Genomic DNA, 14,908 nt, shown 5'->3' with positions numbered 1-14,908 from the left:
CTTAGATCAATTTCCAATTATTCCCTTCGAGATGAAGAGTTATTTTTTTTAATAAACTCATAATCTGTGAGTTGAGTTTAATATAACCTTTAGATATCTGGGATTCTTTATAGGACCGCATATAGTTTGAAACGTATCATTTCATGGACATTTATGTTTAATTGATTAACATGAAATCACCCAGTCAACTTTTACTCTTGTTTATATATATTTTTTGTATCTTAGGTGTAATATTAAGCTGTCTTTGGCTCTTTCTGCTGTACAAATGTCCCCTCTGTGAGATGAATAAAGGTATTCTGATTCACACATGAAGAGCAAAGAAACATTATAATGTTTATCTAGAAAATATATATTCACATCTAACGTCTACAGCATAACGTTCCAATAAAAGCATACTGAAAGAATAAAATATATGAAAGGAAGGACCGTTTGGTAGGCTTTTCTCATTTCTTTGTAAAAACCAACATTTCCTGGAGCTTTAATATAAGACCTCACATGATGATGTTCCAATAATACCCACTTAAGTTGTTATGGTGTAATTAAACCCACCCATGACATTAACACAGTGAAACCAGCAGGCATTTCTGCAGCCAAGAAATCTACGCACTTGCCAATATGTGCTGTGTTTCATTTTTGGAAATCGTGAGTAGGCTAGTTATGTTCTGCGATAACTTATAAATGCAGTTTGGATAACACAACTTTAGAGTCAACTAAATTGTCTTTACTTTGCACTGAATACAGAATTAAAGCAGTACTGAAAACTTAAAAATAATATTACTCTCAAAACCCTGCCAGTCCTTTTCTTTTTCAAAAATGTAAACTTAAATTTACACTTAAACGGAAATGAACATTGTCAGCTAACTAGAACAATGATACACATATGTTTAGTGGAGATCTGTCTTCAGAAATGTGGGAACCACACACTACTGGAACCATTGGGTGGCACTATATACACAGTGCTAGTCAAATTGGAAGCAAAAGAATGAAATACAACACGTCAACCGCATAAAAACACTTCTGTATCTGTGTAAAACGTTTTCAGTTCCAAACATCTGAATACGATATTATGAACAAGTTATATTTGTGTCAAAAATATCCCATCATGAGTGTATACTAATGAAGGTTTCATTAAATTCAATGCATTGCCTGTAAACACCAGTGTTATGCAGTGCTGTTTACTCTTAACACCCATGAAATAATTAATTTACTGTTTTTTACTATGTGAAAAAAAAAAATATATATATATACATATATTTATAAATAAAAATAAAAAGCACACAAAATAAAAAAGTGAAAATACTAGATTCCAGTATTAAAGTGTTAATAATTTAAATGAAAAAAGGACAACATTTAACAATAAATCCATTTTTTTAAGTGATGTCAGAGCAGAGATGTTGCATCTGTTAAACTGTCTGATAATTAATTAATTAATTAAGATATTAATCATAATATTAAAAAATATGCTCTATATTTGTGTCATGTCATGAGGTTTGAGATAACCATTAGTTGTGGGATTTACAAGCTGCATTGAACGCTCCATGGAACGCACGCAGGATGGTGAACGCTTCCATGCCTCTGATTGGTGGACGCACTGTCATTTCTACAGCATGTGTGTCAAAGTCAACCAATCAGCTTGCGTCTTGTTGGCCAGTGCGCCGGTTCGCCGGTCGGTTTTTTTTTACAGCTGCGAAAAAGGGGGAAGCGAAGCGACAGGCAAAAAAGCAGCATCGGCGGTGCGGTGCTATGGACCTCAGGGACAATGTCGAGACCGGGGAGACGGAAAACCACACCGAGCTGTTCTACGTGCCGATACCAGAGGAAGAACCGTGTAAGAGGGAGCAGGAGAAGCTGTCAGGGGTCGTGAAAAACGTCCACAGAAAACTGCGCAGGAAATACAGAGAGGGTAAGCAGCAGCTGCAGGGCCCCTCAATCTCTGCATGGCCCTGCAGCCGAGGAACTAACGCCGAACCTTAGCTCTTAAATACACTATTGAATACTTTCTGCTAACAGAAACCCCGGTAAGGATAACTTATTGTGCTCCTTGCTAACGGTTTTGTTTTTGAGTCATTGGTTAGCTGTTATTCAGGCAGAGTGTAGCATTCAGCAGACACGGCCTTTAAATCTGCTTAACAATAACATTAAAAACATTGATCATGTCATTTCTGACATTAAGTCCCTGTATTATCTCTCTTTTAAAACCCATGTGCATGAGTCTAATAGGTTACCGATAATCAAGTGGTGCAAAAAGTATTCAGATTGTGTACTAAAGGTATTAATACTACACTGTAAACATATCCCATTACAAGTTCAAGTATTTCATTGAGAATGGTAAGTAAAAGTATTTAAGTATAATCAGGAAAATGTACTTGAAAGTATTTGGAGTCAAAGTACTAAATGGAAAATCGGCAAATCTTCACATTTCAGGAGCCTGAACTTCACAATGTTTTACACTAAAAATACTTATACAGTTAGCAATATTGCTGCCAATATTTTATATCAACCTGCCATTGTTAAAGGTACTTAAATGTAATTATAAGTGGGTTACTGTCGTCCACTGCCAATATTAGACACTGAGAGAGTATATCTGTTGAGACAATAAATGAAATATTACCTTTTTATTGCCAATAAAGGATACTTCTGTGGACTCAGCAAACATTTGGTGCAACGTTTACAATGAAGTAAGCTTTATTTATGAGTATTGTTGTTATTCAGAGATAGGCAACCTGAGTAAATATTCCTTTCAGCAGAATTGGTCAAAACAACAACTTTGAAGACATCCATCAGTTTGTTCAATTCTTCACTTCCACTTTGAAGTAAATGTCCCTTTATGACTTACTCATTAATAAGTTAAGATTCAATTGACACTATAGATAACTCTTGACTTTAGGGTGGATTTACTTCTGCTTTTGCAATTTGGGGAAGTACAAAAAAAGGCAAGAAAGTAACCACTATGTCGGTGCAGATAATAATGCATCTCTGGAACTGAGATTTCAGACAAAATGCTAACCTGGTATATTGAACTACATCTGCCTCATCTTTCTTCAGTCAGAAAAAACCCACAACTACTTACAAACAAAATTGAAGAATGTAATTGTCCCTTCCTGATGCAATAAGACAAAAAAACTAAAGACTGCGTCAGGGTTGAATTTCTCAAATTTGATCTGTTTTCAGATGCTGTCTGCCTTGAGAACTAAAACATCAAAGTCAAAAGTCCACTTTATGTGTTATACATACAGAAAATTGCAATACCGTTTCTGGCAGTCCCACAGTGCAAATATAAAAGAACATATAACATAAAAAGATAAGATCGTAGAAAGAAAAAAAGGGAGGAGTAAAAAGGGGTATACAAAAAAAACCTAAGTAATATATTCATATGTTCGACACCATCAACACAGTTTGACGGCAGTGCAAGTAGTTCTTAAGTGCAAAAAAATACTTTGTGCAAAGTGCATTTTCAGTAGCAGCGGAGAATAGAAAGGTGACTGGTGCTGGATGAGGGACGGGTGTGCACAAGACAACGTCTGTCTTCTTTCCATTTTATGAGTCATTTTTGACGATCTCGAGCGTGGTGTAAAATGGGAAGTTTGGAAAAACCCTTTCAGCACGCGTCAGCTCTGATTGGAAGTGATATCTTTATCTTTATATTGAGAAAGGAACATTATTGTATCATTAACTTGTAATTGTTGCTTAAAAGCTCTTTGCAGGCTAGACGTTTATGTATCTTTTTAAGTGTAAAAGCCACAAATATCATGATTTTTAGTTATCTCCTCTGCGTAAGATATCCACTTGACTACATCACTGCTCCTGAATCTCCGAAACCACAGGTTGTTCTGCTCTTTGCTTAAAATGTTTTAATGGATTGCTTGAAAGCAAAGAGCAGAAACGCAAGACCCTGCACAACACAACATTTTACGAGTTTACCCAATTCATAACACTTGACCAAAAGGAGTTTATTATTTGTAGAGTTATGCTGTAGCAAATGTTGCATAATTCTCTGCTATCAGTTATGAGATAAGCAATGCACAAATAGGTCAGGTTTTGCTGTTATTTGTGTACTTGTGTGTAAAAAAACAACAACAGCCAATGATGTAAGGTTTTTAAAAATGATGTACTAAGTAATTATTGGAATAAATCAGAGAATATTCAGAGTTGGAGGCTTAATGGTTGTTTTTGTAGAATATAACGGCACAGAGAACCGTCCTGCTAGTGGACCTCATGAGTGGTTAATAAGTAAAGCATGATCTGGTAGGCTTGGCATTGAATCTCAGTGGTCATGCTCCCGGAGTGCTGCTGTTTACCACTCCTCTTGTTGTCCTTTTCATTTCTATAAATCTGAATCAGAGTTTTTTTTCTCTCCTTGTGGTCATGGGATTTCTCCCTTTGCCTAGGCTACAGGCGGTTCACTGTGAAGAAATGCTGAGGGGATTTCTTTTGTATTATAACTTTGAAATGGCTATTTGAGTAAGATTGTTTTTCGAACAAACAGTTGCACTTCTGTGCTGGCAGAGCAGAGTCAGTATGTAGCAGTAAATGTGGCCGGAGCTTTGTTAGGGAGTACTGGCATGTTTTGGTACTGAAGGGGATAACTGAAGTTGGCAAGTAGGTTGTGAATTTTTGCTACTTGCTTTGGATTGATTTGTCACTTTTTAAGAAGACAAAAATAGAACGTTAGCATAGTAGCTTAATGTAACTCTGAACATATCATTCCTCTAGTTTGTGAAGTCTTTGATTTGATTGTTTTTATTTGTTAGTTCTTTCCTAATTTTCAAAATGGTTTCCTCAGTGGGCGACTTTGACAAGATCTGGCGCGAGCACTGTGAAGATGAGCAGACGCTGAGTGAGTACGCCCTCGCCATGAAGAATCTCGCCGACAACCACTGGACCAAGAAGTGCGAAGGAGAGGGACGCATCGAATGGTGTCGCAGGTAGGACTCCAAATCACTTTCAGCTTCAGGTTTAGATCTCATGACAGTGAAGTGTGACTCATCTAAATTTGTGCAGGGTGCTCTTGCGACATGTCGCTGTCACTTTCACAGTAAAGTTTTCTTTTCCACAGTGTCTGTCAAGAGTATTTCCTGCACGGCGGGATGAAAAGAATGTTAGAAAAGGATGAGAAGAGCGCCATGCTTGCCATGGGTCTGCCTGCAGCGTCTGTGAGTGCACAACCGTGCAGCAGCATGCCCAGGTAAACACACACACTCTATCCTCAAAACATGCTTAAAAAATGTGTTTGGGGTATGTTCAAAAATTGTAAGAGCAACTTACTTTTACCCCATTACCTTGAAATGAAATACACTAACAGGCCTGAATATTATCTTTTATAGATCAAAAAGCTAATGTTGTTTAAGAAAAAGACGTGTGTTTTTTTGTTTCTTAGAAAGAGCCTCTTCAGTCATATTTAGGGAATTCGTGAAAAGTATCTTTTTTTTAAGTAACACATCATACTTTCATAACATATGCCTTTACAGTAAGAACGTTTATTGAAAAGCCTTAATGGGCCCTTGCGTGTGATTTTTTATGTTTGTTTGTTTTGGAAAAGCAATCATCTGTTGGTTCAAATTTAATGATATGTTTGCGGCAAGACAAAGAGGCACTGTTGGATGCAGATGTCCCATGGTTTTGAAAATTGTTCCACATTTGTGTTGTAGCTCTATCTCTCAGCTGGGGAAAATGCGCCTGCTCGACGTAGGAAGTTGCTTCAACCCTTTCCTGAAGTTTGATGAATTCCTCACAGTTGGGATTGACATAGTGCCTGCAGTTGAGGTACGGGTGCTTATTTAACTCTTCTTTTGTTTGAAATCCTGGTTGACACAAATAACGTGCTTTGGATTTGTTCCTGTCAGGTGATGCAGTGCTGGCATTAGAGAGCAAAGCAGCAACAGAAATGACTCACACAGGGCTATTGGTGATGGGGTTAGACAGTATGTGTCAACAAATTGTGCAGAAAGCAGAACAAAAACAGCCTCACTGTCTGCAGCTGCACGTAGACAAACATGAAAATGAGTAATTTCATCAAAAACAGCAAAAGATCAGAATCAGAAATGTTTTGTTCATCCCACACCTGGGGAATTTACACTGTTTAAACCGAAAATAACCAGATCAGATAAAAGGCAAATACATTTGTTTAAATACTTTTTATTTATCAGTTTAATTCGTTGGAGGATGCACTTTGCTCAGAATATAAACTCATAATTTTACATAGAATAAATGTAAATTAAAAAATTTAAAATGAAATTTAAAACATGAAGAAAAATATAAATACAAAAAATAAAAATAAAATCTAAGCAGTAATATATTTGGGGTTCAAATTACAGCTGATTACAAATCAGTGACTCATGCAGCACATATTTCAGTCAAATAGCTGATTTCACAAATATACATCTATACACACATACTTGTCAACAAATACATACAAAGCAAAGCTTAAAAGAGTAGACTTATTCAGTAAAGAGACCGGCACACATTCATAAAATAAAATGAAGAAATACACAACCATGGTGAAAATAAGTGGCTGCATTTAGAAAAAGTGTACATAAAGTATTGAAAGAGCCATTTATAGGATTAATAAATTGTATTTTGCACATAAGCAATCAAATTAGAATTAAAGTGCTGAATTTCTGCCTGTTTCTTCTTCCTCAGAGTGTGTACAAGTGCGATTTCCTCAACCTCCAGCTCCAGCAGCCCCTCCAACTGGCCAGCGACGCAGTGGAGGCGTTCCTCCGCCAGCTCTACAACCCCATCGACATGCTGCCCGCCCAGCTTTTCCACGTGGTGGTCTTCTCCCTGCTCCTGTCCTACTTCCCCTCCCCTTACCAGCGCTGGCTCTGCTGTAAGAAAGCCCACGAGCTGCTGGAGCTCCACGGCCTGCTGCTCATCATCACGCCCGACTCCTCCCACCAGAACCGCCACGCCCTCATGATGCGAAGCTGGCGCGTGGCGGTGGAGTCGCTGGGCTTCAAGCGCTACAAATACATCAAGTATTCCCACATGCATCTCATCGCCTTCCGCAAAGTGTGTGTGGCCACCACCAGCGACCTGGTGTCACGCAACTACCCGGAGATGCTCTACATCCCTCAGGACTTCCACTCCAACGAGGAAGAGGAGGAGTGTGCCGACGTGCCGGTGCAGCCGCGCTCCGAGTTTGAGGACGACCAGGTGGCTTGGGGCTTCACAGAGCTCCCCGACACGCCATATGATTCGGATTCTGGGGAGAGTCAGAGTGGGTCGGTGCCTGGCTTCCAAGAGCTAGAAGACCCCATCCTGCTTCAGAGCTAGGCGGCTAAACCAGCAACCCCTCCCTCCTTTCCTCTACTGTCACCTCCCCTTCAACTGCTGCGCTGCCAAATTTAACCTGCTGCAATCTTCTCCCACATCTCCTCCCTCTCCTAAAGACAATGCAGTTTGCACAGTGTAAAAGAGAGAAGTTTACAGATTATTTTATCATATCCACACTCCTCTGAGAGTACATACACATACATGCACATGTAAACGCATATGAACACACACACTAAGATGGATATATTTTGATAAATATTTAGGTTTTTTAAAGAGTTGGACAGTGAATGCCCTAGAGATGTCTAAGCTCCCTGCTCCTTGATTTACATACCATCTTTCAATCAGCTTTCAATAACAAATACTCGGTCTCTGTTTGAATAAGCTAGTGTGGCAGGCTGGAGTTTGGCCGCACTGGAGAGATTGAACGACTGGACTGGTACGCTTGCTTCTGTCACAGTCATGCAGTTAGACTTTCTGAAATATTCTTGATGTTAGTTTTCAAGAAAAAAAAGTCATCGTTTTGAAACATATCTCTATATTCTTAACAGTCGAAACATTGGTGTTGTCCAGCGTAAAGTGTGGCAATGCAATTTTAACTTGGCATCCTCTAAATGACTTGTGTATCTTTTACAAGAAAGTGGTATTCGTAGCATTTTAAACATTTCTCAGAACCATATGGTAGGAGTATTACTAGGTTTACTAATGTGAAACTGTAACTGTGTTTACTCATTGTGTAACAAGGTACGATTGTTTCAAAGTAGGTATTAGACTTTGTTCCTCCTGTCGTCGTGCTCTCAAATATTAGGTCTTATATTTTGTTAGATTTCAATTACATGTTTGTTGTCTCGCAGAGAAATAGTACTGCGAGTCAAATCAAATGGACTTCAAAGCACCAGTATCCTTTTGTGACTTCGATGTGAAACTATAGTAAATACTCAAAAAAGATCCAGATCTGAGATCCTCACTGACAATTCTCCTTGACAGAAGAGATTTGCACTAATTTACTGTTTAACATACGGAACCAGGTGATACTGTAGTAGTTAGCAATAGCAAGCGAAATCTGAAGATGCTGTTTCCGACAGACGGGAGAGATTTTAGCTAAAGACACTACCTGATATAATGTAAGTGTGTGTTCCCGCCTGTATCTGGGTAGATGAAAGGTGTGGCTGTGGTTGGGTGTTTCAGTGTGAATGAAGGAATGAGTCTTAAGTGGATGTGTTATTGTCAGTGGCACTTTATCATTGATCCCAAAGGGTGTCACAAAATGTAATTATTTTCCTATGATGACAGATTTACAACCGCACGATGGGCCCAAAAAATAATACCAATAAGTCGAAGGTGCCTTCTTTGTTCTTATTTACAGTTTGTTGCGAGCAGACTTTTGTGCCCCTGGAGAGAATGAAAATCATATGTTTTTTTTCTCCAAACAAACATAAATCCAGCTTCTTTTTGCCAAACAGAACATGCAAACGGTCTCAAATTCTCCTTTGTCATATTCATAGATAACAAGAAATATGTTCAGCGTTGATGTAATGCAGTGTGTTGTTGCCATTTGCATATCGTTTTTCAGTTAATGCAAATCTCTGCTGATACCGTCTTTGTTTTAACAGAAAATAATAACGTTTCACAATACCACACATATTCAGACTTTGAAGTTTTGTGATCAATTGGTGCATTTGTCTTCCAGTTTTTCTGTTGGCCCATTTGCATGATTTGTTTCATCTTCATTATCAACAATGCAGAACAATGTGTGCTTATAGTATGGTTGTATTTCTCTTTTATAAATGAATGTAAATGTAAGGTCTCTGGTGAGTTCTTTGTGTGTTTTGTACTTTTTTGACTTCTAAACATGTCTCAATTCTGTATTCTTCTTATTAAGTTAAGAAGAGTTTGTTGTGAATCGGGAGATCGAGCAACCAGGTCTTTGGACGATATTTGTCACTATATTTGGTAGCGGTAGAAACTACGAAAAAAACTAAGGGCCTTATTCAAGAGGCATGGTTATTTAGTTCTACTGTAACTAGTAATACTGTACTCTGAACAGCCTTATACCTAGCCTTTAAGGGCATGTTCCCTCTGCAGCTTTTCTCTCTGCTTGGTTTTCAGAGCATTAAGTTTTACTCTGGAAACTTCCACTAATATTTTACAGAAATAAGAAAATATCACTAATATTTTACGGAACAAAATATGAAAACGATATATTTAAATGTTAAAGTACAAATATTTCAAAACTGTTTTCAGGAACTTATTTTCAGAATGGTAATGTTGCATTCAAGAGACTTGAATTAACACATTTAAAAGATCTGGGTTTTATAAACGTGTACATAAAAAAACAAGTTAACAGACAGATGTGAAAAACGAAAGTAAATAAATTAACTTCCAGTTGATACTTTTATGTTGAGGGATTTTTTAATTTATATCTACATCAAACTCACTGTATAACGTACATTTATTTGTGAACGGGGCATAGACCTTTATCTTTGGCGACACACTTTTAATCCGTATCGCTTGCCGTAGTCAAAGCCAGCGTCATGGCGCCTGTGATCTCAAAACTTTTGACACGACCAACTTTGGCATCAACTTTACTGACAGCAGCTTTCGGTGCACTTAATACCACACCTTTATAAAACGTGTTGGACATGAGATAAAAGGTACACAACAGAAACAACAACACGACAGTCAAGATGTGAATATTTCTGCCTGCTTAACGTCACTTGGTGCCAAGATGCTTCGCTCGTAGCTAATGGTTGTTAGCTAGTTAGCGGAACTTAGTTTGGCGTCGTAACGTTATGTCACAACGGTTAGTAATCCCAAGGAAACCTCATCAAAGTGCCTGATTTTAGCTTCGGATAGTTAGTATTTCATATAAAAATGTTTCGTTTCCTACGCTACTGTGTCAGCCACTGCCTCCATGCAGCGATGACCCGGCTGGAGGAGGTCAACGAAGAGGTGAGTATGTGGTCATCTGTCCGGTGGCTTGGCTACCTGTCCGGGTTCAACCTGCTGCTCGCTCTGAGTCTGGGGCTCTACGTCCGGTGGGAGAGAACCGCAGACACCACCCTCCTGGTCATCTTCATTTTGGCTCTGGTTGTCCTCGGAATAGCAAGTGTGGTGTACTACTACTTCAGCATGGAGAGGGTGAGCCTCAGTCTCCTCCACCTGTGGTTCGGGTTTCTTCTGGGGCTGCAGTGTTTCCTCAACAGCCCCGAGGTGCAGAGCGACGTGAAGGAACAGGCGGCCAGCTGCCTGCTGCTGGCCAGCGGGGGACTGAGGACGCTGTGGGCGCTCCTGGAGAGGCTTTTAGGTTGCACCAGGTACCGTCCTGCCTTCCTCACCTCGGCAGAGAGGCTGGAGCTGCTGGGCTTTGCGGCTGCCAGCACGGTGCTGCTCGTCCAGAACTCCCTGAGCGTGATGGTGCTGGTGGTGGCTCTGGCTACAGTCATGATCGCCCTCCGGATGAAGGCTCTCCTGGCTCTTCCGAACTTGATCTGCTTCGCTGTCATCACCGCCTTGCTGTTCTTCGAGTCTTTGAGCATCACCATCAACCCTTTTGCCCTCGCTTGCTTCTTCAGTCAGCTGATCTGCGACCCTCTGCTGGATGTGTACTTCAGCGGGCTGTCTGTCACCGAGCGCTGGCAGCCTTTCCTGGTGTGGAGGGGTCTGTGGCGCCGGCTGTCCCTCCTGCCTCTGCTGGGGGTTGAGGTAGCCTTCATCATTCTGGCTGCTCGGAAGATGAGACACGTGGACCAGTGGTACCTGGTGATCCCAGGATTTATCGTCTGTGTGCTCTTCTGGACCATCTGCCACATGGTATTTGTCATCACAGTGTGGGGCTTTCACACCAAGCTCAGTGAATGCCAGAGGCAGTGCTTGTCCCAGGGGTCAGGGGTCAGCGGCCTGGACAAGGTGATGGCCTCCAAAGGCATGAGACATTTCTGCCTCATCTCTGAACGCCTGGTGCTCTTCTCACTGGTGTCGACTGTGGCTGTTGCAGCGTTCTGTTGGCAGGTAGGTGCTGCAGACAACATAGATCTTATACTTTTATAGATACACTTTTCCACCACATTTGCCTTTATACATCACACTCTTGTCAATGCAGCGTATGCCAACATGTAATCCTCCTGACTGCTCTGCAGGCCTCCAGCAGTCTCTTTGTGAGCATGTTCCTGCTCGTCCTGCCGCTGGAGTCTCTGTTTCACGGGCTTTTCCACGAGCTGGGGAGCAGCCTGGGTGGAACGTGTGTGGGCTACGCAGTGGTCATCCCCACCAACTACTGCAGGTAACATGACTGCTGGGAGAGTGGGGAACTATCAAAACCCTGATATAGAGACTTAATGTCCCTTTTAGGGAATTAGTTGATAAATAAACTATATCTTAAAGTTATGACAGTTCCAAAAGGTAAAAACAATCATTATTTCTGCTTTAAATTAATATTTTGTATAGAATATTTCCTGATATTTGTGAAAAGTTGCAAGTTATGTTGTACTAAACAGTTGAATTGACTCATTTAACATGCCCTGACCTGTGTTGAATGACTGAATGATTTAAATAGACATGATTCATTCCCTTTCTCCCTTGAGTTTAATGTTTTATTTTTCTCTCCCCCTCAGTCCTGACGGCCAGCCCATGCTGCTGCCTCCGGGCCAGGTTCAGGAGTTGAACCAGCGCTCCACAGGCATGCTGAACAATGTGCAGCGCTTCTTCGCCCACCACCTGATCGAGACTTTTGGCTGCGACTATTCCACCAGCGGGGTGAGCCACGACGCTCTGCAGGCCAAGATCAAATCCTTCCTGGAGCTTCGTACAGCAGACGGGCCTCGCCATGACACCTACATCATCTTCTACAGCGGGCACAGTTACGGCTCTGGAGAGTGGGTGCTGGCAGGTGAGAGGGAACTCAGTATTTGAAATGAAAAAGCATCACAATGTTTTTTGTTTTATTAAATAAAGTTATTATACCATACTATACTTTGACTTCTATATTACAATTTTTAGAAAACAATTATTTTGCTTTTTTAAATTGACAAAGTATACTCTGAACTTTTTACAAAATTCTTCTAGCATACTATGTCTTTCTGTATTTTCTGTATGACACTAAACTATAACCTTACTACTAAGACTTTCTTTACCTTTTTTTATTTTTTGGTATATACTATTGCATTATATTTATAAATGACATTTTTATTACATAGTATAATATTCCTTTTTTAACTTTGTTCAGCATACTTTGCCATTTTTATGACATTCCATGCTATGTTCTTAAGGTCTGTATGGCTTTTGTGATATGTGTATTTATAAAATACTAGGAAATGTTATGGCATAATGTACTATAATATTTGTATGTTTTATGACACAATAGTATGACTATTCCTATGGCTTCTTTGCGAGTTTTTTTTTGGCATGCTGTATTTGTATACCAAATAATCGCAGAATTTATATTATCCTCCTCATGCATTGTTTGCTTCTGTGTGATGTGGAACCGTTTGTGTTCCTCTGCAGGAGGGGACACTCTTGGTCTGGCTCAGATCTTGGAGTGGTGGAAGGAGAAGAACGGCAGCTTCTGCTCGCGCCTCATCTTAGTGCTCGACTGTGACTTCTCGCTGCCGTGGGTGACGGCGGTCAGGAAGGTGGAGGGTCTGTACGTGGCCGTGCAAGGAGCGACGCTCGCCCGAGTGACGGATGCGGAGCTGCAGGACCCCCCGCAGCTCGGAGACTTCACCGCCCAGTGGGTGGAGTATAACTGCAACTCACACAGCAGCACCCAGTGGTCCGAGAGGGGCCGGCCAGTCTCTGCTGTCTATGGCATCTCCAAACACTGGAGCGACTACATGCTGCACCTGCCCACAGGAAGTGATGTCACCAGCCACTGGAGCCTGTACTTCCCCCGGGTGACCTACCTGGTGGTGCAGTTGGCGGTGTGGTGTGGGGGTCTCAACGTGCTGTGGCTCTGCAGCGTCTGCCTGCGATGTCTCAAGAGAGTCAAACTCAATTGGTTTCCCCCGGCGATACTGGACACCGGACAAGGCTTCAAACTGGTCAGATCATAGGAAGATAAACAAAGGTTTTTTATAATCGGAATATATTTTAAACTGTGGGTTTTTTCTAATAGTGAAAAAGTTTCTTGGACCCTAAAAATAGGCAGCTGCTAGTTTGTAAGACGTGTTTCTAACCAGTATCCCGTAAGTTACTGAAAATGAATTACCTAGTTACTGATTGGTCAGTTTGAAATATGTCTTTTTACCACCTGATTTTATATACTACAGTTTTTCAATTAATGTGTGTTTATGCTTTTGATTTAGAGATCTTAACACCCCTGTCGGAAAGATATGTCAATGTGTGAGATGTGACTGAGCACATTAACTCTGTTTTGCACATTTTTGCATCGAAATGTCTGACCAGAATCCATATTGAGTTTACTTTAAAACATTTGTGCCTTTTACGTTAAAATCACCAAAGAGCATCCATCTCCAAAAGTTTATTTATTTTCTAACCTTCAACCAAACAGGCTGTTGTACATTTTCCTAGTAAAGATCTCAGGCATAAAACAAAGGAAGGATTTAAGCATCTAGAGCATTTTCTAGAGTTTAAATTGTGATATTCTTTTAGTATTTTGATTGCGAAATGATTCCTTTTACACGCTTTCTGTACTTTGAATTTTACACTCCTAGCTCTGAGTATATTCCATGCACTGCTTTGGGTCTGTTGTAATTAATGCTTTTGTTTTATCAATACTCGCCAGCTGCTTCAGGGAGTCCAGAAAGAGTTGTGTTGCTGTACTTATGAATGCACTACACACAGAGATGTGTGCGAACTATGCTATTTATGTCCTAAAACAAACCCCAGGAGTTAAATGCATCACATGAGGAGATCCATTTTCTTCCTGGAGTTTATCACGGTGTAATGGCTTGCAAGATTATTCAGGTGAAAGTGAAACTATGCAATAAAGAAGAAGTTGGACTTCACTGCTCAAATCATGTAATGGTGTCCTCATTTGATACGTTCTGTCATAAACCAGATAAAACAGAACCATTCATTTAATAAGTTGTAATTTGGGTAGCGTTTTGTCGGGCAATTTGACAACTTTTAGTTTAAAGTTCCAGAATATTTCCTTAAAAGAACTGCTAATATGTGTCATAAAAAGATTGAATCTTCATAAATGTGTAATTGTGTTTGACTTGAGTAAACACCCAATTTCTCACAGGAAAATTCCTCGGTAATAAAGAATTTATTGTATGTAAAATAAAAAACTAACCTGTAAACAGCTCTTTACAGCTCTACAAAGCACTGTCACATTACATTTCATCGGGCTGATGCTTTTATCCAAAGCGACTATAAACAATAATTGCATTAAATCGCAAGAGCTGATGCAATCATTTTGGTAGATTTCAGAACCAGAATACAGATAAGGTGAAGGATGAACAGCTTGGGTCTGTGATGGAAGATTTGTCGATTCTTTGCTATTGTGTAGATTTAGATGCGTTTTTTTCACTAAACAAACTGAGTTTTCACAACACATATCGGGCTCGTCCGGGATTTGAACCCGGGACCTCTCGCACCCTAAGCGAGAATCATACCCCTAGACCAACGAGCCACGTGCCATCCAAATGGCGGACCTGTAAAACAGAACTTGTTA

At 40.3% G+C, this 14,908-nt stretch overlaps 2 protein-coding genes and 1 non-coding gene across 3 annotated transcripts; 2 read left to right on the top strand and 1 right to left on the bottom strand.

Moving 5' to 3' along the window:
• Positions 1–1,662: 1,662 nt before the first annotated feature.
• Positions 1,663–9,075, top strand: bmt2 (base methyltransferase of 25S rRNA 2 homolog). The gene is made up of 5 exons (XM_063876069.1): positions 1,663–1,903; positions 4,784–4,925; positions 5,057–5,185; positions 5,649–5,763; positions 6,640–9,075. Exons 1-5 carry the CDS (start codon positions 1,744–1,746, stop codon positions 7,273–7,275), a joined length of 1,182 nt encoding a protein of 393 aa, XP_063732139.1. The 5' UTR covers positions 1,663–1,743; the 3' UTR covers positions 7,276–9,075.
• A 721-nt stretch (positions 9,076–9,796) lies between these two features.
• Positions 9,797–14,246, top strand: tmem168b (transmembrane protein 168b). Its single transcript, XM_063875249.1, has 4 exons — positions 9,797–11,283; positions 11,412–11,554; positions 11,886–12,160; positions 12,775–14,246. Exons 1-4 carry the CDS (start codon positions 10,147–10,149, stop codon positions 13,320–13,322), a joined length of 2,103 nt encoding a protein of 700 aa, XP_063731319.1. The 5' UTR covers positions 9,797–10,146; the 3' UTR covers positions 13,323–14,246.
• Positions 14,247–14,794: 548 nt separating this feature from the next.
• Positions 14,795–14,866, bottom strand: trnap-agg (transfer RNA proline (anticodon AGG)). The gene has a single exon. It is a non-coding gene; the product is annotated as a tRNA-Pro (tRNA).
• Positions 14,867–14,908: the final 42 nt, after the last annotated feature.

This window comes from Eleginops maclovinus, chromosome 2 (genome assembly GCF_036324505.1).
Source record: "Eleginops maclovinus isolate JMC-PN-2008 ecotype Puerto Natales chromosome 2, JC_Emac_rtc_rv5, whole genome shotgun sequence".
Lineage (NCBI taxonomy): Eukaryota > Metazoa > Chordata > Actinopteri > Perciformes > Eleginopidae > Eleginops > Eleginops maclovinus.
This window is presented reverse-complemented; position numbering and strand designations above follow the sequence as displayed.

Excerpts from the sequence above, each read along its gene's own strand:
- bmt2 (XM_063876069.1), top strand. The coding sequence starts at position 1,744 with ATGGACCTCAGGGACAATGTCGAGACCGGGGAGACGGAAAACCACACC. Across the intron at positions 1,904-4,783 it reads GCGCAGGAAATACAGAGAGG|TGGGCGACTTTGACAAGATC; the intron begins GTAAGCAGCAGC and ends TGGTTTCCTCAG. Across the intron at positions 4,926-5,056 it reads CGCATCGAATGGTGTCGCAG|TGTCTGTCAAGAGTATTTCC; the intron begins GTAGGACTCCAA and ends TCTTTTCCACAG.
- tmem168b (XM_063875249.1), top strand. The coding sequence starts at position 10,147 with ATGTTTCGTTTCCTACGCTACTGTGTCAGCCACTGCCTCCATGCAGCG. Across the intron at positions 11,284-11,411 it reads TTGCAGCGTTCTGTTGGCAG|GCCTCCAGCAGTCTCTTTGT; the intron begins GTAGGTGCTGCA and ends ACTGCTCTGCAG. Across the intron at positions 12,161-12,774 it reads TGGAGAGTGGGTGCTGGCAG|GAGGGGACACTCTTGGTCTG; the intron begins GTGAGAGGGAAC and ends GTTCCTCTGCAG.